This window comes from Nyctibius grandis, chromosome 11 (assembly GCF_013368605.1).
Source record: "Nyctibius grandis isolate bNycGra1 chromosome 11, bNycGra1.pri, whole genome shotgun sequence".
Lineage (NCBI taxonomy): Eukaryota > Metazoa > Chordata > Aves > Nyctibiiformes > Nyctibiidae > Nyctibius > Nyctibius grandis.
In genome coordinates, this window is record NC_090668.1 from 23,425,837 (window position 1) to 23,452,496 (window position 26,660).

Here is a 26,660-nt window from a genome sequence, read left to right on the forward strand (position 1 = left end):
ATTGCTCGTCCATATGTGAACAAGAATACTGTGGTTGCAAATTCCAGGTTAGAAAGTTCTACCTACTTACAATTTTGTTCTTTATAAATATTTAGCAATAACTTTTGTTTCCAAAAGACCTTTATAAAACTCAGTAGAACGTCTTCAGATCAGCATGAGGGCTTTGTTATAATTCTTATATTAATATTTGCTTTTTCCATTTCTAAATTGATAATACGTAGTGGTGAGGACTGCATTTGGCAGTTCCTCCACCGTGTATCAAGGGTCAGTAGTAATGGAGGAGGGAGGCTCCCTCGTTAGCATCCTGGTGAATTCACGCCTAGGTCCTGAACATACATCTTAGCAGGACCAGTCACCTTCATGAAGTGTTGTGCTGTTACTCGTATGTGTTACTGTTCTTCATTCTTGCTGAGCTTCTTAAAGGCATTAAGATTTTTGCTAAAGAAGGTAGAATGTGACACTGACAACTTTCTTATTTTAATTGCTTTTAGATTAATATGTACTTAATGTAATAAAATTGGATTGGGCATAGGGACCTATTCAAATGAGAACAATAATACAAAATTTGTGCCGGTATGGCGCTACAGGCTATTAGAAGAGAATTTCCCACACAGTGAACTTTGTCTAATGGACTTCTCCCTGAACTGTGACTATAAAGGCTGCTTTCAGAACTGCAATGTTAGCATAACCATAACCTTACTATGAATTGTATTTATTTATACACACACATACACAAGTTCTGTAGTGTGAACTATAGGCTTCCCTGTTGCGAAATTCCCCTTGCTTAACAACTTTTTTTTTCATTTGCAGCTGAATAAGGTGTGTGTATTTTGGGAATTGTTGCTATAAATATGATAAAATCATTGGAATGTGACTTTAAAATCTTTCCTGAGAAGTATATTTTGGTTAACATGATTGGTGCTTTTGTTAGTACAGGAAACTAGAATACTAGGCACTTAACTGTTTTAAGTCTTGTTACTTTTTTCTGATCTGAGTGTAAGCTAAGGCTTGTATCTTGAATGTATTCAGCTTTTGGGAGATTTCAGTGCTGAAGCTGGGACCTGTAGGGTTTGGCTTGTCTAATTCTACTTAGACTGAGTGTCAGGAGTAGAGAAAGACCTGTGTAAAATTAATCGATGGGCATAAATGATGAGTACATCTGTGTCCAGAGCTTGGAATGAATTTGAAGGGAAAGGATTTGTTCCCCTCATTGTTGCTAAATATAATAATCAGACAGTATATATTTCTGAGGCTGAAATTAATTTTATTAGAGAATAGATACTGGAGTCCTGCAGATCTGGAAGATACTTGAAGAATAAATTTTAGAAATAGAGACTTAAAGAGCTGATTTTTTTATTCTCACAGGCAACAATTCAGTGTAGTTCATGTTCTGGGGGAGTGGGGATGAAGTGGAGTTGAACAAAAGCACACACTTTTTTTGCAAGCTCAGCCTGGAGGAACTTCAGAGGGCAAAGTAAAAAACACAACAGATGTTGTTAGAAATAGTTCTTTGGCAATATGCTCTTCTCAGCGTTTAAGCTGCCACAGTGTGCCCTTGAGGTGATATTGCCTTTACGTATTGATCTTCTGTGAAAGTGGTTTTTGTTTGTTCGATTATTCAGTACTGCGCCTCTTGTGAGAAGTTTGGTATTGGAAGTTTTACAAAAGAAATATTTCATCATCTGTACATGTGCACCGAAATTTTGTACTGCTACTTTTCTTGAGTCTTACAGTATGTTTGCTTTTCCTCTTTCAGGAAATGGGTTTGTGAATTCTCGAGCTTCACCAAGTCTACTTGGAACTACTGGTGGTGGGAATGGCTTAGGCAAAGTCATGCCTACAAAGTCTCCACCTCCGCCTGGAGGAGGTAATCTTGGAATGAACAATCGCAAACCCGACCTACGTGTTGTCATCCCACCCTCCAGCAAGGGTATGATGCCACCACTGGTAAGTTAAAATGTTTGTTCTATGGCTGGCTCTGTAAAAATGAAGTGTTCTGTCCATGTGCACAGGGAGAAGCTCTCTCATCTGCTTACCATAGGCTACAGTAATAGAAAGGTGTTTGTTTTCTGAAATTTCACTAATCTAAGTTATAAGTTGTTACCTTGGGAGAAGTTAAATTTGCAAGGAATTTTTCTTCTGAAGGGTAAAATAGCAGTCTGGCCTCAATGCAGTTAGAGTGCAATCCTAGAGACATAGATTGTGGGATTTTGTTGTTTTGATTTGACATCTCGCTGACTTGGTACCGGGAACTTTGTTGGTTTGGAGGATGTGGGTTTTAAAAAGGCTCATGCATTATTCTGTGGAGGAATGGCTGATCTTGTTGGTGATGTGAACTGTATTAACATGCCCTAAAGCACACTTTGTACCTTTTTTTCCTGGGTCATAATGGTTGTGGGATGTAAAATGCAGCTTCGGTGGTAATGATGGTCTGAGAGAAGCGCTTGTTTGATGTGGTGTGCTGGAATGCAACCTTGGGTGTCCTAGGGTGGATGTCGTGTCTTCAGTGAAGGCATAAAAGAGTAATGAGGATCAGGCTCAGTCCCTGTTTGTGTACTTTTCAGTACTACTGTGCAGTTTGGCATGTTGGTAGTAATGTTTGTTCAGCCTAGATTTGGAACAGCACGCAAGTTTCGTGTCAGGCATGAGGCAACCACAGCATTGAGACCAGAACAGGTCTTTCAGGAAGAGTTACTCTATTTTTCCTTTAATTTGGTTGGCCGGGTCCTTTGGTCTTAGTCTTTCACTGTCATGTAGAAATTTTAAACACCTATGTGTACATTTTCTGTTTTCTGTGTATGGAAGAATGAACCATAACCAAGAGGAGCAGGATAGAAGCAATACAAGTACTCTCTGTATTATTCTTGTTTGTTTTTAAGATACCGCAAGTGCTTACATTTGTTACTGGTATTCATGATGAATAATACCAAATTAATCCAAGTAACAAAAGCTATAATTATCCTCAGATTAATGATTCTTAAAGTTTTAGGTTTTTCTAGGAATACTGAAGCGTAGAAGACATAGGAAATACACTGGCTGATTATTGAAGTGAAAATTAGACTTTTAAATTAATTAGAAATAGATACAAGAGGAGGATCTTGTTAATGCAGTTGTTCTGATGTTAGTGTACAATACCTATTTACTGTTGTGGTGTTAAAAACAACATAATACTAGGTTCAGTCTGTCTTTTTGAGGAAATTGGAAAGATTCCAGAGTAGAGATGCTGGGATGGTATTATGGTTGTATGTGAAAAATATTTTGCTACTGAGCTGGATGTTTGTTGGATCAGTCCAGCCAGAAACTGCTGTGCTCCATGTCTACATGTGTTGTCAATGTGTAGCTGTGTCCTTGTTTTCACCTAAGCTTTTTCTGCACTAATTTTGCCAAAGCCTGCGTTCTTTCAGTATGGTATTTTTTTAATTGACCCAAATTACGTAAAGGATTATACTTCGTAGTAGTATTATTTACAGAATCAGGTGGCAAATTCACATTATTAGTTAAAATAAATAAAAATCCCGAAGCACAAACATTACTTTTTCTTTCATTTTTGAAAGCAATGTTATTTTTAGTAACTGTGTTATCCCTCTTGTTTGCTGAGTACAGTCGGAGGAGGATGAATTGGAGTTGGTGAGTTTGGGCTACTGTTTGATGAGAGAGAGCAAGATGCTGAAAGTGTTTTTTACTACAGCTTTTTAACTGTAGTTTCATTACATATTTTAAATAATTCCAGTGTTCCCTTGGTAGCAGACAAAAATACATTTGTTTTATCAAACTCAAAACGCGACCAATTCAAGTTGAAAACGCATCCAAAGTCTAGTGCTTTCCATTTGTAAACTTCTGGGTTTTTTTCCTGAAAATATTTCTGTTTTTCTTGGAGGGAACATTGGAAAAGAGCCTTACAGAGTAACTGTCCATGTGTATAGGATATTTACCATCTTTTATGTAAAATATAAATAACCACTTATCATCTCCTAAATTATTGGAATATTTTTAGAAAGTGGCTTCACTCATGAAGTTCCTCAGATTGTAACACAAGCCCTGTATTACTACTTATGTTCAAGGAGATTACATCATTGCTGGTGAGGTCACCTTCTTGGAGTTCAGAATTATTTCATCCTGCGTGAGATTATCAAACCACAGGGGTGTTCCCTGTTTACCAAAAGGAATAGAGAATTGCAAATGAATAATTGTACCTTTTTCCAGTGGAAAGAGATTCTGCTTTTTGAAAGGAAACTCTTGGGATTTGTGGGGTTTTTTTCTATTTTTTCCAAAAGGTTTTAACATTTGGCATTCTGTCTGGAAAATAACGTAAGCCTAAAATAATTCGTAACTTATTTTTAGAGCAATTTGCAAATTGTTTAGCTGCTGTAGCACAAACCGTGCAGAAGATGCTGCATCAGAGTGTGATTGTAAAGATACATATAGAAGACTGCCTATTAGATACCTTGATTTGTTTTTGAACATGGACCTGTTGCTAATATGAGGCTTTAGTTGCATGAAAGCATGGAAAATGTAGTGATTTAGATAAATTTTGTGATGAATGCATGCTGTTGGTTGATTTTTACCTTTAACACGAGCAATAGATTTACAAAAGTAAGGGGAAATTATTTTTAAAAGTCAGTATTTAAGTTTTTAAGGTTTTTATTGGAATGACTTGTGGTTATAAACAGCTGTCACGCATGTTCATCTCACCTTTGTAGAGGAGTGTCTGGTTTCCACTGCAAGAAATAGAGCTTTAATTCAATATAAAAACACTTCATCAAAATAACATTGCAACTGGAATGATGCAAAAGCACTCGAGTGAAGGTATTCCTACCTGCTAGAAATGGCCATGATGTTTGCAGCGTGAAATAGTGCGACTTGCTGGAGGCAGGCTGGGTTAGGGACAGATACTGTGTGGAGCGTGGGCCCTCTCGTGGTGTTAGAACCTGGCCTCAGCTCTTGGGGAAGAAAGCTCACACAAAGAAAAGGGTGTAGTGTCTTCCTTAAACGTGGTGAAGAACTGAGCACTGAATATGAAAAACAGGAACGGTAGCGTAGCATGAAACAAAGATATTGAATTCTTCCTGTTACTGCTATCGTTTGCACCGGTTTGAAAAATAATAAAAAAAAAAATCCTGAAATTTGTCATGAATCTTTGGCTGAATCTCCAAGTACAACATTAGACACAACTAAATATTTCTTAGTGTCTTTGGCTGAGTGTTCAGGAATTATATTCAGAAATAAATTACCTCAGAAAACCACCTTTATTAGCCACTCAAAAAAAAAAATATCCCATGGGGAAATCCTTCGGTCTGGATTGCTTCCCAGTATACTCCTCTAACTTTTCCATTATACAGTAATTCCAACTTTATAGGCTGCCATCCAAGAAAGCTTTGGAAAAAGGTCAATTCCTGACAGACACAAAAATCTGCTCTAATAACATATCTTTATGCCAGATAAACTTGGTCTAGCGGATATTTTCAGAAGTACATAAGTGATTTAAAGGGATAAATGACACAGAAAATCAGTGGGACTTTCTCTGCGACTTAAGGCTTTGAAATCTGGGAGCTCTGAGGCAGAGTGGATACATCTGCTGAAGAAATGCCAGAGAGCCTCCAAATTCTTACAAGGCTCAAAGGTGGGCTTTCAACAGCAGCTGGCCAAAACCTGGTAGCCAGTGGAAGATTATAGCTGATTTTCATCTGGTAGCTGTGGTATGCTTTTTTCTTTAAATTGGGAAGATCCAAGCCAAGGAATGATAGCCCTCAATTCATGTTCACAAGTTGACGCTTAACATTGAATAGAGCCCTGTTTGTGTACCTGCTCGTTCTGTTATAAAGGGAATAATGCATTTTTAATACCGCTCGCTCTCTCAAGATCAGGGTGGAGAAAAAAGTTAAGTGCTGCAGACAGCGGAGTACTTATATACCTGGCTGAAATAAGGAAAAAGTAGTAGTAGCTTCAATATTTTAAAGCTAGGAAATGGAACTCTACCAAAGAGATGAAAAACTGCTACTTCTGTAGCAAACTATTTTTTTCAGAGATAGAGGCTTGCTTTAAAAGCATATTTTCAGCAGTTTGAAATCCAGCTCCCTTAAGTGGGAATGGTTCTGTAAGAATGTAGAAATATAGGGTGTAGAGACTTCTACTCCTACTATTTCCAAGACTTCTGTAGGTAAAACTAAGTATCTGTTGTTTAAAAATAAAAAATGTAGCATTTCCTGTTCTTGGCAGTATCTGGCATGGCTAAATGGTGTTGAACTACATATTTTGAAGAAAGATTTAAAGTTGCCTCCATGAATAGTACATTCTGTGACAGAGCAGCTTTGCTGTCTGGTGGTGTTCACCACAGTGTTTAATACAAGGTTTTCTAAACAGCAAATTTGGTAGAAGAGCTTAATTTGAGTGATGTGTTTGCCTCAGATGTTCATTCTGGTATATGGGAAGGAAGGACTTATTAAAAAGCCACATTGTGCCTGCAGTTAGAGTGGATAATCCGAGACAATGTAGTTTAGCTATTTTTCCTATCAAAAAGCACAGTTGCTCTGTGTGAATTCAAATGTCATTTGCTTTGTAACATATCTGCATTATAACAAGTACTCTCTCAGTTTCTCAGGAACCATGGGAACAGCAAGATTATTTTATCACTGAGGTCTTATCAACACAAATTTAGCAGATCTCTGTGTTCCTTTCAGGACAGGTGTAGTCAGCACAGTGTCAAAACTGGCAGCTAAAATTTTGAAAATTGGATAAACAACTGGGAAGTGGGAGACTCTCTTCTGGTGGAACAGCACCTCACCATCTGCACTAAAACCCCTTTAAAAAAATAAGACTAAAAACTTAAATCACTTAAGAACTTCTGGGAATTGTTGTGTATATCCCTAGAAATTACATTTATTTCTATGTCCTACAACGCTAACACTATTGAAATCTGCATGCACGGGAAGCAGACCAACGAGTCTTAATTAATTTTTCATTTCAGTTTGCCAAGCTCATTTTGGTTGTCTTGAAATGTTTTGGCTTGTTTAGAAAATCTATCCTGACAAAAAGGATGTATTCGTAACTGAAAAATGAAGCCAAGAAACACATTTTAATTGAATGCTATTTTTAAATGAGCACTTGATTTTCCATTGTTCTAACTGATATCACAAGACATGTTATTTTTAATCATTTATAGAATACCCAAAGGATAAGTAGTTCTCAGTCTACACAGCCTCTTGCTACCCCTGTGGTGTCTGTGACAACTCCGAGCTTGCCTCCGCAGGGACTGGTGTACTCGGCCATGCCTACTGCCTACAACACTGGTAAGCATTGTTTTTAATAAGTGCCTTGATTTGTCAGATGTACAAGGCTTTTGTGATTCATAAGCCTAGAAGATTTGCATTTCTGTGACACTTCACTCTATTTTCCTATTCAGTTCAAATGAAGGCTCTTATTCATCAAAAATGAGCCTTTAGCTGGTAAAATCTGTAAATGTTGAGATACCAGGAAGAAGCTTTCAGCCAGGCAGGTTGCACCCAGCTGAATACAGAGAGACACACAATAAAACCCATTGCTTCTAGCAGTAGCAGTCAAGCTTTCCATCCGAGAACTGAAACACCTCGCGTTTAAGCAATAGTTGATCCTTCAGAGCATACTGTCCCTTGCGCTCTGCTCTGCTCGGTTCCAGTGGCAGGAAGGAATCGCATTCTACAGGGGCTTTCAATTTATAAAAAAGCCCAGATGTGCAAAGCCCATTTTGTCCAGGATGGGTGCGATGCAAGGAATTTGGTAATATAAGCGATAATTGGTTTATTGGTTTGGGAAGTAGCTCATGATGTGGTGCCTGCTACTTCGTCTCCATACCAATAGAGGTAATTTTGACTTCAATCTCAAGGTTCTTTATTTGTTACAGACCCTGTGTGTAATCAGTAAAGGAATTTTTATAATCATTTCCTTGAAAGGCTGCAGCCTTGATGGCATCAGGTTGATTACCGTTGATCTGTGATGCATACTTTAGTTTTCAAATGCACCTGCAGAGAAACCACATTGCAGATGAGTGTCAATAAATTTTGTAAGTCAGAGTTAAAATAGCTATTGGTTAAAACCAAAAGGGAAAACAAAGGAAATAATTCCCCAGTTTGCTGTTCTTTTTAGATGAAGTCTAATTAAGACATTCAAATGTAAGTGCTGTAATTTGTTAAAACAGGAATTTCTGAACTGGCGACCACTGTGTTGGCAACGTTTAAGTCTTATTTGGTAGACTTTCAAATTCTAAAAGAAAAAAATCTGGCTTTTCTCTTCTGCAATGGTAGCTCTCAGGAGCTGAGCTACGCTAGAGAGCTTCCCATTATAGCTGGTCAGCTCTGGCTCTCTGGCTAGACGGAAGGGCTTGAGAGTATTATTGTCTTCCTTCTATGAACCTAGGAAGATCCGTGTCTCCAGTAGAGGAGATTCCCAGTAGTGTCTCTTCCCTCAACCTGTATCGTCTTTGGCTGTGCACAGGCAGCTGGCAGGCAGGAGACGCTTAGGAAGCTGGGAGGCAGCGAAGGGCGTACTGGGAAGGAATAAATGGCTTTTCCTTAAGGAGCTGCTGTATTGGGTTTATGTGGCAAGGCTTTGGTAGCGGTGGGGGGGAAGGGGGGCACGGACACACCTGTGCTGCAGGGGTGGCTGCTCTGAGAATAGATCAGGAGCTGCCCCAGTGTCAGACAAAGAAAGTTTCAGCCGGCTCCAAAATGTACCTGCTGCTGCCTGAAGCTGAGCCCATCAGCAACGCTGGTGGAACCTCTGTGGTAATATATTTAAGAAAGGGTAAAAAACACTGCGCTGGTGTATTGTCAGTGAGCTGATGTTCTCACTCTTGTGCAAAGTTCAGTACAAATCCAAAAAAAACCTTCAAGGTTTGTAGAAAATGGCCAAAACCTCAGTGATGTAGAGGTTTTGTGATTTTCTTCATTTTCTGCAAGGGGGAGCGCCATCAGGAGTCTATAATGTTGGAAGATGAAATAGATAGAGCAGCCATCCATTCATCATAATTTCCCCCCCAAAAAAGATGGGTTTTTACACACTTTCTCCACTTTTTTTTTAGCTTTGGAAGTCTTCCCTACAGTTTTTAGTTGACTTGTAGCCACCTTCCAGCCAAACAACTCGCATCTCTTTGTATTTGTATCTTTCTGTATTAATGTGCTCCTTAACTGACAGTTCCTGCCCTGCAGCCACTTTGTGCCTTGGTTTGCCTCGGAGGCGCTGCCCCAGGCAGTCACTGCCCTGGAGGAGGTTTGCATTTTGAGAGGGACTGTTTAGTCATCAGCAGCAGTAAATATTTATACTGCGGTAGCACCCAATGAAATTGTTGAACATTTATGCAAATAATCGCTACCCTGAGGAGGGCTGAAGTCTAAAGAAATGAATGAAGGGGAAGATGGGGTTGCAGTAACAGTGTAATGAGCAGAGTGAAGAATTGTGGGGGGTGATTTGTTTTGGATAATAAGCTCAAGGATGAATTTGCTGGACATACAGATCTTGGTTTGATACTTGCCACAAAGATTGTTTATATATTGCATTTAATGGCTGTTTAAACAAATAGTTCTGATCTCTGCTCACAAGACCCACATTGAGTTTTACCTGTCACCTAACAAATCCCTTAATTCTCTTGGGTGTAATTTCAGGAAGCAGTGTGGTGTGCGTCCCTCATCCAGAATAATTTATAAGCTGATGGCTAAAACGGCCTAAAACATCAAAAAGATGAGAGGGGCTGTAGTCTGAATCTCAGGAAGCAACAAAGACAGTTGAAACCGGTGTCCTACGTAATGGCCAAGTGCTGTTATCACAGGGATGTGATTTTAAAAACCACCCCATTTCCTTTGATAACGCAATAATTTGTGAAAAGCTTTTAGCCTTTAGTGTTTTTCAGACACTTGAAAACTGTTTCTATTAGATTGAGCCTTTCAGGGGATTTGCAAAAAGAAATTTGATGTTGAAACCAAATTGTCATCTGGGTATTTTCAGGGTAGTCACCACTTAGGTAGCAATTTCAGTTTTGCAGTTCAAGGGCTAAGATAAAATTTAGATACCTAAATTGTTTTTCTGGATTGAGAGGGTTTTTTTCAGGGCTGGAAAGGATAGATTCAGCTCTTAGATCCCTAATTAAAATGCTGGATATCAGTTTTGCACAAATATGCTGTGCTATATAATTGGTTTTGCAGGAGAAATATTCCTTCTGCAGATTGCTGGAGGAAGGACCAGAAGGGACCAAGTTAGTGTTCTGAAACAGTCCAGGCATTTTAAAAAAATTTCCAAAAATGACAGAGATCAGTTAAATAGTAACTTACACTTGACAGAGCCTATCTAGCCATAAATTCTATTACTGGCTTTAGGTCAGCTATTTTGCAAAGGCACAAACTTCAAAGGTTGGTAGGGTCACAGCAGGAATGGTTTCCGTCACGTAGAAGGCACTCTCCTGTCTGAACGACTTTTCCATCTTGCATCAAGCCGCTCGTGTACAGAAATCGGTGTCCTGCTTGGACTGCCAGCGGACACAGGATTATTTAGGGACGTGATAATGCAGCTACTTGTGTAGTGCCATACGTGTTCTTTGGAAAAGTATCTCCTCAAAGCCCTGTCGTCAGACACGTTCTGTCTAAAGTACCAGGAGTTAATTGTCCATTATCATAAAAGCTATAATTGCAAAGGAAAAATACATGGAAATGGAATTCCTAGAAACACTTTTTTCAGGTCTGCTCTTGCAGAAATCCCATTGGCACAGAACAGCTCACCCATCTCCAGTGTTTACATTTACTGCCCTTGCACGTTGCCATAGGCCGGGCTGCTGTGAAGGCTGAGTGCGTGTCCTCGTCATGGGAGGGCTGGATTTAGTTTTTTAGTTTTTATTTTAGTCTCGCAGAAGGGCTTTGGATCAATCAGCTTGGGAAAAACCTTTCTGAATCTGTGCAGAAATACTTGTGAGGGTTTTTCAGAGTTCCAATGAGAATGTCAATGGAGAAGAAATGAAACAAAAAGGAAAAGGCAGCTTAAGTAGCTTCACTTGCAGCTGGGCATCCCAAGGACTTCAGGAAGCTTCTTGCAGTGATGCACGTGCATCTGAAAAGCCCTGGGCTCCCCTTCCTCTGTAGGCTGGTAAAAGGGAAACCTAGAAGTTGTCCACAGCAAACAAATTGGTGGATGGGAATGGGGAAGTTGTTCAAGAAAGCTTATCTCAAGAGAGATAAATCATAAGGGTGTTGTCATTTTAGGACAATACCAAAAAAAAAAACCCCACAAACCCAAAAAACAAAACCAAACACAAACCAAAGCAAAGCACAAACCCTACTTAAGCAGAATTTTTTGTTCTGGCAGTATAAAGTAAGTTTGGCTGGTAGCATTTTGTCGCGTTCTCAAGAGACTAGAAATTATTTTAAGGAAGCTACATTACAAAATAATTAAAAGCTGAGAAGTGTTTGCGGCTTTGTTTTAAAACGTGAAAGAAAAGCATGAGTGATAACGATAAAGTGAAAATAACTTCCCCTGTGTGGATGAAGTGAGAACTGTCTAAGCATTATAGCCTAGCCAAAACCAACAGCCAGGCACTGACTGTTGATTAGGAATATGTTGTATTTCCTATTATCCATTTAAGTTGTATTTCTAAATAATTACAACTTTTTGTTCTAAATAAAGAGGTTTCTTTTGTGATACAGACATGACGGTTTAATCAGATACAATGAGTGAGGGTGTTGTAGGGAGAGGGAGAATGTGATGCAGGACTGCACAGATGGAGTGGGCCGAGGGGTCACTCGGGCTCCCAGCGGCAGTGACTGTGGTCACACCATCCCTTGGGCATCCAGCCCCCGCCCGGGCTGCAGCCGCGCATGCGCCAGTCGCTGCCGCTCCAGCGTCCCTTGGCCTGCCCTGGCAGCCAGGACGGTGGCAGCCAGCGCTGTTCTGCTGGGTGGGTTTGGATATAGGTTTGGATATAGGGCTGTGAAGTGCTGTGTAACGTGGGCCAGTGTGTGTCTCCTCACTAACTGCTGCCTCCCTTCTGGGAACTGAACCAGAGTCAGGAGGTCTTCAGTAAGGTCAGTGTGAGAAACACCGTTCCTTTCTCATGACTTGTGTGAGTTCTTCCCTTTTTGTTTCATTTTGAAATTTCCATGCAGGCTAAAATCTTCAGAAATGCAAATATTTGTCTTGCTGTAAGATGCACACATATGCATATAAAATGCATAAATATGTTGTACCTGGGAGTTCAGAAGAAGCTATACGAGACAGCAACATGTAGGAATTGAAAGCAGAATGCAAAAAAAAATTGGTGTTTGGGGGCTCATGTCCTGTTAAGCTCCTTGTGAAGTTAGAAGGACTGCTCCCAGACTGCAGCGTTTTCACCTTTGGACTCCTTTGGGTCACTTGCCTTTATTTTTTTATTTTATTTTTATTTTTTACTTTATTGCCTTTTGGGCAGAAGGTCTTTATATTTGTGTGCATGTGTGTATCACATATTGTCACATATATATATGTGTGTATGTATATAAAAATAAAACTGATAAACTACTTTGTTTTTCCCTCTTAGATTACTCCTTGACTAGTGCAGACCTGTCTGCCTTGCAGGGGTTTAACTCCCCGGGAATGCTGTCTCTGGGGCAGGTATCTGCCTGGCAGCAGCACCATCTGGGTCCAGCAGCCCTCAGCTCTCTCGTGTAAGTACATCTGATAACCTTGCAGTGCTGCACCCCGGCCACTTCAAGCTGAATAATCTGCGCTGGGGAATATTTAGCACCAGACTATTTTAATTTCTTGTCTGCTGGTGACAGTGCGTTGCCTTTCAGGTTTGCTCCTTGGCTGGAAAATCATTCTCCTTCCCTGTTGTTTGTCCCTGTGTCAGTTCAGTGCTCAAGCTGACGAGCTGTGTCCCTGCAGGCCCAGCTCCTTACAAAGGAGTCACCTATGTGGTGAACTTAAATGTTTGGAAATAGGAAATATTTCTGTTGGTTTTTAACTTCTGTAAACGCGTTCAGACCTTTAATTAGTGCTTTTTTCAGCTTTGTTTCTTCACTTCAGTAAGTGGCGTTTCTTTACGTGCTCATTGTGAGGGTGTTGAACCACAAGACCTCACCATCACACAGACACATGAATTGTCACTTTCTTTTCCTTTTTCATGTTTTCTTATTGCTGCCTTTTGGTTTTCTTTTTCCCAGTACTGGCAGCCAGCTATCTCAGGGTTCAAATTTATCCATTAATACCAACCAAAACATCAACATCAAATCTGAACCAATTTCACCTCCCCGGGACCGTGTAACTCCCTCTGGGTTCCCGCAACAGCAGCCACAGCCCCAGCAGCAGCAGCAGCCACCGCAGCAGCAGCAGCAGCAGTCGCGGCAGGAGATGGGGCGCTCTCCTGTTGACAGTCTCAGCAGCTCCAGCAGCTCCTACGATGGCAGCGATCGGGAGGACCCGAGAAGTGATTTCCATTCGCCTGTCGTGCTGGGGAGGCCACCCAATTCCGAAGACAGAGAGAGTCCATCGGTAAAACGAATGAGGATGGACACATGGGTGACATAAACTTGCAGTGTTGCCTCTTCAGTTTTGTGTTCTCAAAATGAACTGTCCTGACATATCTAAATTTATAAATAAGGACATGAAATAAGTATATTTATATGTATATACATACGTGCATATATATATCTTCACATGCATATATATGTGCTAGTGTGTGTAGCATACACAAAACCATCAGGCACTTATAACAAACTTCTTGTATAGCTGCAGATGTCCCATGGCAAAATGTAACAGAACAATCCTGTAGGTGTTGATCTAGTCGGGCACTTCCCTGGACTTGTCGTTTCCATAATAGAACCCGTTTTGCAGAGAACCGTTGTACCCGCGTTGTAATCCTACACACTAGATTGCAGAAACCGAGAGGGCTCGCCTGTAGTAGTGTCCCTGTGTGTTTTATTCAAGCTGTATGGTTACTCGTAGTTAAGAAATAATGCTTTGTAGCAGCAGAGCAGTAGAAAAGCAGGAAGAAGAAAGCAATACTGTACATAAAATGACCTTTCTATTACCCAACCTGGCATGGGTCTCTATTGCAGAGGGTGCATGGAGAAGGGCTGATGCTGTAAGAAATAAAAAAAACAAAAACAAAAACCCTGTTTTGCACGTGCAAAAAAAAAAAAAAAATAGTGTATTGGGTCAAAGAAGTGATTTTTGTAATGAGTGAAAGAGAGACATAGAGAACTCGCATGAAATATTCAGAAAATATTAGCCTAGAAAATAGAACATTAACAAAATAAAATTAATATATTAAGTTATAATTGGAATATGTTTGACAAATTTGTTTTTACGTTCATACCTTTGAAAAATATAGAAACGGATTTTAGCTCATGTATATTTTATATTAAAGAAAACAATACCCTAATGAATTGAAGACTATATATAAAGTTATATACAGTACTTTTGAACACATTCTGCTATGAATTATTTATATAAGCCAAAGCTGTATGTTGTAGCTTTTTTGTAGAGTATAGTTTTATCTTATTTTGACTTTCTAGTTTTTGCTTTCAAAGATGAAAAGGAAAAACTTGCAGGCGGAAACCTTGGGGGAAAAATAAGCCATGAACACTTATATGTAAATTTAAATTTGAGCCAAACTCTTTGTGTATATAGCATCCTAAATATATTATCACCTTTGGTGTAAGTACCTATGTATTGTACGTTCACCAGATTAAAAAGTATATTTTTGTGGATTGACGCCAACTTGAAAAAAGGCGAGGTCCTTATTAAGTAGAGTATTCACTGTTTAATATTTACTATTTTGTTAAATATACTGTACTTTCTTTGGATTTTAATTATTATTAATATTATTATCCAGATTTTTCAGAGGGTGTATAAAGGGGTCGTCCCCCTCACTGGTGGTGAATGTGTGCCGTTAAATTGTAATCTCTGTGCTGTATGGTTAAGCTTCATTATACATTTTATATATATGTATATAAATAGCAAAGTGGCAAAAAAAAAATCCGGTGTTAAGTTCATCCTGCATAAATATAAAAAAAATCTGTTACAACACATTTTAAGGCATCATTTTGAAACTGCCTCTTCTGAGGAGGGGGAAAAAAAAATCCAACAGTGAAAAAACTTGACCCGATTTCTCACGGTAGGGAAATAACACATATCAGATGAGCACAAAAGGTGTTTGAAGTCGGTAAGTGGTTCAGGATAAAACCTCAGCCTTGGAAAGAAATTTGCTGTTCCTCTTTGCTGCTTCTGTGAAAGCGAGGGAGGAATCCAGAGGCCCATCGTGTCCCAACAGCTGGTTCAGAGAAGGTTTTTTGTACTTGGCTTTGGTAGCGGGATGTTAATTTGCGGAGCCTGGCTGTGTTGTGGCAGGGTTGTCCCTCCTGGTAGCTTCTAGGCCCCGCTCAAAGCAATGGATCAGGGTGGGTACAAGCCACGTTTGAGCAGCAAAATGTCTCAGGAGCCAAATGCTCAGTGTGCCGGCTGCCAGCAGCAGGTTTGGTGGGGCTGGTTCCGCACGAGGAGCATCCTGCCTTGGCGAGATCTGCTCTCTGTCCCGGTGCGGGCTGTGCCCCTCACCTTCTTGCACGTGGGACGTGTTCCTTCGTACTGGGAACCACGTTAGGGAGCTACAAGTAAACCTTACTGCTGGTAGTTCTGTTATCCAAGCTCCTCTAAAAGTGATCCCCAATATTTATTAAATTTTTGCTTGGGCTTTGATTTTTTTGGTAATTTAAAGAATCACTTACTTGATACTGTAACTAAGTAGTGTGAGAAATGGAAATCCAAGGGGGAGAGTGATCTCCTCGGCTGCTTGCTCTGATGTGTCATTGAAGAACAAAGGCAGCACACGCAGCTGCCCAAACCGAGCTCTTGTCACGGGAATTTCAACAAACGTACAGGTTTTGGCTCCTTTCAGCCACTTCCTTTTTGGAAATTACTCCCTGTTGTAGTCAGTTACCGGTTTAGAGAAGCGTAGAGGAAAATGAGACTCTTTCTAATAGCAACTCTGTTGCCGAAGTGACTGAATTCACTTACCACTTCAGAAAACCTTTTAATGCTCTGAGAAGTTATGTGATGTTTTCATTATTTATGCACATGTATGAACTTTGCTGTACATCCGAGTGGGAGTTCTGCATTCACATTTACTGTCTATTTTCTTGTGTGCCTTATAAGATGGCTTTGCTGACTGTATCTCAATAGTCTTTATTTCTATGCAGGTTTTTAAACAGTACTATTACTGTTTTCTTAAAGAAAAAAGCTACGTAAGGGTTAGAGTTTGTATTGAAAATGCACCAATGAATTAAAACAAAAATAAGCGGTTCTTCAGAACCACCATGGGGACTGTTCACGTGTTGCCCCAAACCCTCCAACAGAACAAGTCTTCTCCTCTCTCGGAGCGAATCTCATGCCGTTGAATAAATGGGAATCCTGGTTTTTAATAACAAGTAACTAACTTTGGAACATACTTTTTTTAGGAATTGTAAAAATGTTTTATAAAAAAAAAAGACATAGCACAGATATTTCAACAGGTTAAAAAATGCTTTTTTTAATTAACTGTACTGAATGCAGTTGCAAGTGCATCCAATCCCGGGCTGAACCCATTGAAGTCTGATTGATTTTTATCTGCTATTGTGACAAATCACCTCTCCATCGTCGAGCTCTCACTACAGGGGTTAAGAGTACATGTTATCAGGGATTCGTCAGAGGAAAATGCTTTAGCCTTTCCTTTCACTTAAAGGACACTAACGCATCAGAAACTTGCGAATTACTGTGCGCACAAGAAATACATAGTAAATAAGGAACAAAATAACTCCTAGCAATTGATCATGGGAAGAAGTGAAATTAGAATGTGAAAGAAAGACTTAACAAATGTAAACATTTAAATCTTAGTAGAAACTTTCTTCACTTTGCTGTGCAAGAGAACACTGCTTTGCTATATTTAAAATGGCTTTTTTAAAAGAGATTTATGTATTTGGTAAATGTTTGTAGTCAACAGTTCACAAAGAAGCTGTTCACGGTTTAATGATGATAAGCCGTTTGGCGGCACAAGCTGGACTTTGTTGCCATCCTTGAGACGAATCTTTTAAGAAAAAAATAAGTTAATCTCAATTTTTTTCCCTGAATGTGTTGTTTTTTCTTCAATATACAATAAATATTCTAGTGAACTTTTTATCAAATGGTTAAGAAAATGCTAGAGGTTGTTGTAAAATATTTGTATCCTGCATTCACTAAAGTAAAGATACTGGCTTTTACTGTGTACTCCGGCCTCTCTCGTGTTTGCAGAGCATGGTCCTGTTTGGCGCAGCTTTGCCCCCTCTCCAGCTGGCTCAAACCCTCGTCAGCTTTGGTTTTGAAGTCGTAGAATCATAGAATGGTTGGGGTTGGAAGGCCAGTTTTACTGCAGCAATGAGTCTTTTAATCGATACGGGGATACAGACCCTTGTTACCACATCCAAATTAAGAACTGATGCTCCGTAAGAACCTTATTACACCACGGTTACAGAAATGTGCAAAAAACCCTGGGTCGGAGCAGCCTGGTGACCTGAAGGCAAGCCCTTCTTCCCTCCTGTCCCTCTGCACGCCCTCACCTCTCTTTTCCCTGCTGTCGCTCCCGTTTCTTGCTGTAAGTGCTGCTGTGAGCCAGGCAGACAGACAGACAGACGGCCGGGGCGGTGGCTGGGGGCAGTTGCACCACGCAGCGCTGCCCTGCTCCCGTCGCTGCTTTGCCTCCCTGGCCACGGTTCTGCCTTTTGAAACCAGCAACCAGGAACTGGTGCCACCCCCCCCTCCAAGCTCCTGCAGTGAAACACACACCTCTTCCGTGAGCAGATCCCTGTTCTGATTCTTACTCTTCCTCGTGTCAGGTGGGGGTGTGGCAAGGTGCTCAGCTGTCCAAGGCGAGTGCTCAGCTGGGTGACAGTGTAGTCTAGTTGTGCTGACAAAATAAACCCATGAGCTGTCTGGGGTGGGTGGTGCCCCTTGTGCTTTTATTTCATTTTGCTTTATTTAAAAATTTAATAATCCCCCCCTCTCCCCCCTCCCAGAACAAAGAGTGATATATTTCCTTCACAGAAGAAAAATACAAGTTTTCAGTATAAGATACTCATGTACAAAATTAGGTTCCCTCAGGCTTTCTTGAGCACTTTTTTGATGGCTGCAGGAAACACAGGTTATAACATCACACGGTTCTGCTTGCTCGGCATGCTGCTCCTCACGTTGCTGGGGAGCCTCAGTTCCACCTTCCCCTTACAGACACTGTCACTCTGCTCCTCCTCGGGCCAGGAAGAGCTCGTGCCCACACAACAGGAGCCTCTACCGCAGCTCTCACCCCGCTTCCCCTTCGCTCACAGAGCTGTAAGCAACAAAACCACCCCATCACGCGTTCCAAGGCAGGATGGGCCTGGCCTTGCAGCAGGTGCTGCCCTTACTGTACGCCCCGGCAGCCACCGAGGGCTCCGGACAGGGCTGGCTGCTGCACTGACACGGCCTCTGCGGCAGGAAAGATCCCACACCCTTTTCTATAGGCGGCTGGACAGGCACCACACAGGGCAGGAGGGGTCTGCGCAGGGCAAGGGTGGGGGACACAAGCAATGCCTGTATCCACCCGCCCAGCAGCTCTGCCCTCGCCCTCAGGAGCGACGGCAGCTGCCAGCCCTGTGCCAGCAGCCCAGGAAAGGGCCGGGACCCTCACTGACACCATGCCCAGAGCGAGCCACTACTGACATCGGACATTACCACACCCCCGGGCAGGGTTCACACAACTGTGCCACAAAATACCTTAGTGTTTGGTTCCAGGAGAGCGCTGACCTCCGCCAGCAGGCCCTGAGTTGGCTCAATTAATTAAATTTTTTGAGGCAAATGCTTCTCTGCAACAAAACTCCCCAAAGCCTCACTTTCTGCTCCCCTCCAGCATGTAGTGTTTACTGACTCATCCCACAGAGCACAGTCCTCAGGCTTACCGGCATCTTGGGCCACCACGAGCCTCCAAAGCTTCACTGGTCTTTCCTACGCACTCAGCAGCTTCTTAATGCAAACATCAGCAGCTCACAGGAACGTGTAACATGCAGCAGCTTCATGGCCCCATCCGATGAAGGATTTACGCTTCCTGCCACAACTGTCTAAGGTACCTCGGGGCTTCTTTCCTGCAAATTCAATGCAACTTAGCAATGCTCTCTCACACAAAGACTACAAATGAGGACAGTCAAGTCCATGACTGCAATTGATTGGTTGAGATGCACCATTATGGATTATTATTATTTTTAACAGGTAATACTGGCTAGGCCTCCTCCCAACAAACGCGCCTTTGAGAAGCGCGTACCGCAGGCTTAACGCTGCTCTCACACGCTCCTCCAGCACTCTTTGGCCTCTGCCGTATTGGCTCTGGACGAGCAGTAACCTGGCAAAAGCCCAGCTTCTGCAATGAGCGCTGCCTGCAGAGACCGGCTTGTGAGAGATGTCTCTGAAGGATTTCATCGGGGAGCAGAGCGCTGGGCTCACCCTTCCCGGGGTGGGCTTGAAGCATCCTAATAAACACAGCTTAAACACTCACTCAAGGATGACATGGTGAGGTGCTGGCAGCATCCTCATGCTGTAGCAGTCATAGCTTAACACACTAGAAGGCATCAGTTCAGGGTTAACTATGCCAATACTGCCATGGTCTGCAAGAGGTAAAAATGACACTTCAGAGAAAAAAAAGAGTCTCCGCTTCTGCTCTAGCAAAAAGTGTTGTCTTAAAATGCAAACCACACCCCTCCCCGCTTTCCAATCACATTAATACTGCACTCTCTATCTCAGCAGCAAAGGATCTGCTTCTTAGCCAAGGCATTCAGAAATACCCGAAGCAAGCAAGATGAGTGAATTGCTACAAAATACTTTTTCCCTCAACAAAGTTCACAAATGTTAAGCCAGCTGCCTGACGACCTTCACAAGCAACAAAGCATCCTTATTCTTCCATAAAACCACATCATCTCACTTTCAGTCAAGGTCAGGATTACATCATCAATCAGCTACTTAAAAATATAAACATGATCTGTATTGTTATCCCCCAACTGCACTCAAGTCAGCATCACTGGCGTACGGGCTTCAGTGCCGGGAGGAGAGGCTGTGTTTGGCTGCCTCTCCCCCTTAGGGTTTTTTCCCCACAACTGAGCTTTGTGGTAATTTCCCTTCCAATCCATCTGTTGAAATATTTGAGGTTACTGTTGTGTTGGAGGTATGAGCCACCAGGCCTTGTGTTTTAAAATAGATGATATAAAATACTGGCAGGACAATTCCTATCAGGAGCATAATAAAAACTGCGTTCCACCACTGGATCCCACAGTCTGCACCATTACCGGTCTCCTGTTTCCCTGGCTCGCGCAGCGGCCTCTCCAGTGCTTCCACGCAATACTCTGCGTTCAGCTGGACCTCAGCCTGCACCACGTCCTGAATGCTCTTGTCAATCCCCTTGAAGTAGTCGCTGAGGTGTCTGCCGTCAGCAGAGCCGCCCGCACCATCATCGGGCTCCGGCAAGTCCACGAGCGTCAGGCCGGTCTGGGAGGGCACAGGCGGGAGCGGCCTCAGGTCTCCGCCATTCTCCGTTAACAGCCCGTGGGTCTTCACGGGGATCTTGATGGACTTCAGCGCATACAAGTCCTGCTCCCGGATGAAGTTGTTGACACGTTTGATATCCGCAACCTACAGAATCCAAAAAGGACACGAGTATTAGTGTAGGACAACCCCGTACTGAAGCAGGATGCAGCCAGTACAAAACTAGTGTGCAAGCAGCAACCAGAAGATAAAAGCAAGCCCTGGCTGCCAGTGGCTTAGTGGTCTGCAGAGGTTTCCCAGCTGTTTCAGGGATGCTCCAGGACCTGCAGGATAGAGACGGTCCCCTACTGAACCGGGCGATAACCTCCTCCAGTGCTCTTGGCTCTCTCATAGGCTGTATGTTGCTTAATACTGTTTTTCCTTCCTTTTGCTTTCTTTGCCCTTCTCTCACTTACTTTCTACTCCAAGTGAAGGCAAGAAGAGTCTTTATAACAAATCCTTTTAAAAATCGTTTTCATACCTTAAACAATGTCAATACGAGCAGGCAAAACCCTCCCCCAGCTCGGAAAACGATTTCAGAGTGAACAGAGCTGCATCTTTGCAGCACAGTGCAGTTTTGAAAGCAAGATCACAGCCTGGAAGAGAGCAGGTGAGCATCTCTCCCACGCAGACCCGAGCACCCTTTGCTCATGTTCCCAAGCACCACCCCTCTTCTGCACGACAGCAGCTCCACACAGCTCATTGCTCCAGTCAGCAAATGCTCCCGCTGAAGGTTCGCTTAAGGCAATAATCTCGGTGCATCTGTGATCGTCTTTGGTGGTGCGTGTGTCTCCATCTGTGACCAGTATTCCCACCCAGCTCAGTGATGCAAACAGCAGTAAGAGCAAGAAAGAACAAACCAGACGTACAGAGTAAGTCACAAGGACAGCCAATATCAAAGGAAAGACAACGGCAAGGCAGCCTTTATTTAATGTTAAATAAAGAGAAGACAGCTTAATACAGCATGTACTCGCAACCACCTAATAAGTAAGTACATGAACTTCTCAGCTGCCCTAAGTCCTGTGTCAAAGAAAATGAACAGGAATGTCAATGTGTGCAAGGAGCTCTTGAGAACAGCCAAGGAGACATGAAAGAACCTCGAGGGAAAGGCTGGAGGATGCAAAACAAAGACAAAAGCAGGACCCCAAACCAAAGAGAAAGGCAACACGAGCAGCTTAACCACCTCCGATATATCACACAGAAGAGACACAGTATGAGAACTGCACTTTCAGAGAACGTTTGATTTGTTCTTCTAGGAATCTCGTAAATTATTGTATGAATTGCATTCATGAGCTTGAGGCTACCAATGAAACTGGGGAACTAAAAACAAGAAAGTAATTTACATCCTAAGCAAATGTGTAAGTGCCATCAGTGCCAAAATCTTTGCTAGTTCAGGGCAAAGATCTCCCTTTAAAAGACAAACATACCAGAAGGGAGCCTGACCATCTCCCTTTGCCATTGCAACCAATGTTCAGGGCTACTTGCAGGCTGTGCTGCTGGCAGGGGTGCAGCGCAGGAGGTGCGGAGGGGAAGGCAGCCCTCCCTCCTTCCCCTGCCAGGAGCTCCCACAGGACCGTGCACTGGGCCCCAGGAGAGGGGAGCTGCAGCAGCCTGCAGAGCTGCTTCTTCCCGTGGATCTCCCCTCCAGCCCATACAGGCTGTCAGGGAACACATCAAGCTCATCTACCGTGCAGTCCCTGAAAGCTGGCAAATCTGCTACGTCACAGCCAGAAAGCAAGACTCTGCTGAAGGGCAGAATGTTGGAATCTCACATTTACTCTGTAAAACTTGAGAAATCTGAAAATGGGATGTTTAATCTAGATCCTAATCTGGTGCCCCTGGGGCAAAAGGAATCCTCAACTGCTGGTTCAGACTCCTCAGAGCTTGCCCCAGCGCAACATCAGGACTTAAACCCTGCAAAAATTATTCAGTTATGAAATAACAATCTCACCCAAAGCCTCCTAACTGAGGTGGTGCTTCAATTTTTGGTTTTGTTCCAATGAAAACAAATTATTGGGACAGTAAATATCCCCTGCAGCGTCTGCAATAAAACACTGCAATGTTGTGCTAAGGCTCTAGAAACAGAAAGTGGAGCAGCACTCACACAGAAACAGCAAACAAAGCTGATGGGAAGCATGCGAGGGCACTCGGCTGCACAAGCCATTTAGGCTTATTTTCTGTACTCATTTTTTTTTGGCTGCAGTGAGCTCCTCTTGTCCCAGCTAAGAACAATGCCAAATGCAGGCCAGGACTATAAATGGTCAAGAGTAAAAATGAGAATTTTGAAGTGCTTTGCATCTCTGCCAAGTAAGTTATCTGTAGCACACACAAAGCTGTATGTGTTGCACTGTCTTAATGCCCCCAGCCCAAGCAGGCCCTGACAAGTTCTCACTGATTCAAGAAGCTCATCCTGGATTTTTTAAACACAGTCGCATACATTTATGGCTACAAATCTTCCTCACTGATGTCCTGGAAGCCTTTCAGGAGCTGCTTAATTGTGCAAGTAAACCAAAATACATGAAAATTGATCAGTGCCAGTCTGTAAACAGACAAATACACAAATCTCCAACAATAAGGATTTCTGTACCTCTGCAGTTTAACTGGCACAAGTCAGAAGTGCCCTTTCTGGAAGGGAGGGAGGCAGCAGGACAGGTTTTTTCTGGTGGGTGGAGAACACTGACTACCTGGTGCCTCCCCATCAGCTTGCTTTCCCCACCACAAGCCCAGCAGCCTTTAGCAGGGCAGGCAGAGCAGATCTACCTGCACTTGCTGGGGCTGAAAGGCTCCAGGAGCGGGGCAGCAGAGGAGGCAGATGGACAGTCGTGGCAGGGACAAGACTGAGTCCTCCAGAGTTACAGTACCAGGGGCACAGCAAGCTCTTTCATGCCATAAACCAAAAGACTTGTTCAGAATCTCCCTCCTTTTGAGTTCATCGAACAGCTGTGATTCTGCATAAGTGCCAATAACGACGCACTTGCTGCTGCTCAGAGATGAGCAGTAGTCACAACTACAAAGTCAACTGCTGCAGCTCCGAGTCTCAGGCTCTGCCGGTGCCAATCAAGGCCTATTCAAGTCCTACCAGACTCGCTTCTTTACACTCATCAGGCTCATCAGCAGAACCTAGAAGGGTTTCTTCTTTGTTTTGTTTGTGTTTCTAAGGGAATGGGAGGGGAGGAATTGTCGCAATTCCTCTAAGCTCTCTTGCTTCAGCTGCACCACACAGCTGTTGTGTTGTTAAGCAAGACGGACTGCAATAGTATTGCAGCAGTTGAGCCAGCACTGTGTCATTATCCCCATCCAGGTCACTGTCCAATTGTTTGCATCACGGAACTTTTTAATCACAGCGCAGCTTGCAGATAAAGGAGGCTCTAAAAATACAGCTTTAATTGCTAAACAACGGGGTACTTCTAACGTTCAGATCAGGTAATTAAACTTTTCAACAGTTTTTCTATAAAGCGCTCTGCTTTGGAACAAAGAAAATGTATTTTGTAGTTATGTTCCAACTCCAGAGAAAATCCACTGGGCACACGCACTCCCTTCTGCATGCAGATGGCTGAACTGCACACGCCTCTGGGTATGACAGCAAACAATCAAAACCCACATGCACAGACAGCACCTGGACTCTGCGACCTGAACTTTCCACCCCTGTTAGACTTAGACCTTCCTTGCACCATGTAAGCTCACACCTTTCAAAAAATACTGTTCAGTTTGCTTCAAAAACTATATGGTCCTCGAGAGCAGGGCTCTCACCCTCATTTCTCTACTCAGCTTCCTACGTTTTGCCCTCACTTAAATAACCAAGTACAAATCATGACTGCTACACTGCCCTTAGTCACTCAAATTAAACAGGAAAGCAGGTCACACAGGGCGTGGGGTTGACAACATCCTCCTGGGCTGTTAGCTGAAGAGCTCTTTTTTGTTTTTTTTTTGTCTTTTTTTGCCTTTCTCCAGCTTATATTGATATTTACCCTTCATGAAATACACAGGGCAAACACTTTTCAGTATCAAAACTATTAGACAACAGCATGCCTTCCTGTAATTCTGGCAACTAAGCTATGTGTAAAATACCTCTAAAGTAATTAAAAGCAAACAAACAGAGACAGCTCTTACTTTACAACCATACTGCAGGGCTAGCTTGTTAAGATTATCATCCTCTGTGATCTCTCGTTCCAGAAGCACCACATCTCCAACTCTGTCCCGAGCAGTGCTCCACCGCTGCTGCTCCTTGCCCCTCGGTCGCAACTCCATAACATTGAGCTCCTCCTCCGATGACTCTTCTGAATCAGATCGGCCATTGGGAAACACGTACACCTGCCTGCCCGGGTAGTTGTGGATGGTGACAGGAGCCTGGAAGGATCTTGTCCCCCTCTCATTCAGCCTCATCTTTTATACCAGCACCTGGAACAAAAAACAGACATTTTGAATTTCCTTAATACCAGCATTTATTTCTTAGCATGTAAGATATTCATGCACACACACATACACACACAAAGCTTTCTGTCTACCCAGATATTCCCAGGGGCAAAGCCAAAAGATGCCATTCTAACTGCAATGACAGAAGTATTAGAAAGGTTATGGAGACAAACTTCAACAATGGGCAGATTATTTTCAAACCTTTTTTTTTGTCCACCTGTGGACAAAACACTATATAACACTACTTTGTGACACATCTTAAATACTACTTTCTATAATTTCATAAAAAAAAAAAAGCAGTTGAGTCACTTGAGCTAAGTGTCTTTAATTATGGTAAAAAAAAAAAAAAATCCATGGAACCACATCAGATCTCCTACCAACACATATTAAAAACTGAACAAAATTAGCCTTTATGTCACCTATCCAGAAGTTCTTAGTTCTCTACACTTTCAGAATCCACATTTTAATTTCATGGAAGTGCACTTTTTTTTTTTTTAAAATAAGGCCAGCTCAAGCTACACTTAACTTCAACCTGAATGACAAGGTCATTTTGTGGTATTAAGACAAGAACCTGCCTAAGCACTTTGTTTTAATTATTGCTAGGCCTACAGCAGCAAGTTATTAGGAAGCTACTTTTTTTTTTTTTCCTTCAATCCTCAGGTCCACAATTTGTTGTCAGGGTCAGGTATAGGTAAGAAAACCCCACATTCCCACAGAACTCCACTGGCCTAAATATTCTATGGTGAAACCACTACCATTTATGGGGTTTCACTAGGATTCAGCATGGCACCCCCAGGCTGCAGGCAGGGTCACAGCTCTGCTGAGAGCTGGCGCCACAGTCTCCCTGACGCTCCTGTGGGACACCGCTGCCTTTCGATAAGCAGCAAGCCAAGGGTGCTGCCCTGACGCACTTCACTTATCGTTTCTCCCCAGGGAGGGCCAAAACCCTTCTCCAGGCCGGCTCTGGCCGCCCCAGCCCCCGCACCCCTGGGTCACGCAGGGTGACGGCCTGGGTCCCGCCCCGCCCCGACACGTGTGGCGAACCGGGTGCCGGCAACCACAGGGAGGCAGGAGCCCGCCTCCCCGGACCCCCGCCCCGTGTCGGCAGGGCAGAGGGGCATCCCCGCCGCGGGATCGACGCTTCGCTCCCGGCACCGCTCCCGGCACGGCTCCCGGGGCCGACGGCGGCGCCTCCGCAGAGCACAGCGAGGCGGCGGCCCGCCCGGACCGTCGCCCCAACCCCGCGCCTCGGTGGGGGGCCCGATCCCCACAGCGCCTCAGGGGGGGCCCGATCCCCTCAGCGCCTCAGGGGGGGCCTGATCCCCGCAGGGCCCCGCTCCTCTCCCCTCAGCCCCCGCGCCCCGAGGGTGGCCAGGCCCTACCCCCGTGGCGGGCCCTGTCCCGAGCCCCTGCACTGACCCGCCGCTCGCCGGCCATCGGCCACACGCACCACCGTAGTCCCGACTCTCGCCCAGCTCTCCTCCCATTGGCTAGCAGCGCCGGAAGGCGGGACCTTCAGCGCCGTCTGGCCAATGGGCGGCGGGAAAGGGCGGTGGAGCGAGGTTGGTTGCGCGGTCAGGGCTGGACCTTGCCGGCGGTGGGAGGGCCCCACTTAAAGGGCCCGCGCCCCCCGCAGCCGGGCGGGAGCTGTGCCCGGAGCGCTCGTAAGGGCGGGGGGACAGTACGCACCTGTACAGCCCTGCGCATGG

General features: G+C 43.4%; 2 protein-coding genes across 10 annotated transcripts in view; one reads left to right on the forward strand and one right to left on the reverse strand.

Annotated features, from left to right (window-relative positions):
• Positions 1-17,229, forward strand: part of MEF2A (myocyte enhancer factor 2A) — a 91,319-nt gene extending 74,090 nt beyond the window's left edge. For 5 of the 7 annotated variants that reach the window (XM_068410163.1, XM_068410160.1, XM_068410156.1 and 2 more), the window contains 5 exons: positions 1,757-1,947; positions 3,604-3,627; positions 7,160-7,286; positions 12,527-12,653; positions 13,152-17,229. In XM_068410163.1, coding sequence (XP_068266264.1) covers positions 1,757-1,947; positions 3,604-3,627; positions 7,160-7,286; positions 12,527-12,653; positions 13,152-13,515 — 833 coding nt within the window. In that variant the 3' untranslated portion in view covers positions 13,516-17,229. The remainder of the gene's footprint in view (positions 1-1,756; positions 1,948-3,603; positions 3,628-7,159; positions 7,287-12,526; positions 12,654-13,151) is intronic. The other 2 variants (XM_068410162.1, XM_068410161.1) reach the window with 1 other exon arrangement.
• On the reverse strand, positions 16,467-26,446 carry LYSMD4 (LysM domain containing 4). 3 transcript variants are annotated; one of them, XM_068410166.1, is made up of 4 exons: positions 26,371-26,446; positions 24,649-24,936; positions 20,304-20,646; positions 16,467-19,112 (listed from the first exon to the last, which is right to left on the reverse strand). In XM_068410166.1, exons 2-4 carry the CDS (start codon positions 24,919-24,921, stop codon positions 19,015-19,017), a joined length of 714 nt encoding a protein of 237 aa, XP_068266267.1. In that variant the 5' UTR covers positions 24,922-24,936; positions 26,371-26,446; the 3' UTR covers positions 16,467-19,014. The 3 variants fall into 3 exon arrangements, with proteins under 3 accessions (XP_068266267.1, XP_068266266.1, XP_068266265.1); XM_068410165.1 differs by having other exon boundaries at positions 20,298-20,646; XM_068410164.1 differs by having other exon boundaries at positions 19,027-20,646.
• Between the last annotated feature and the right edge of the window lie 214 nt (positions 26,447-26,660).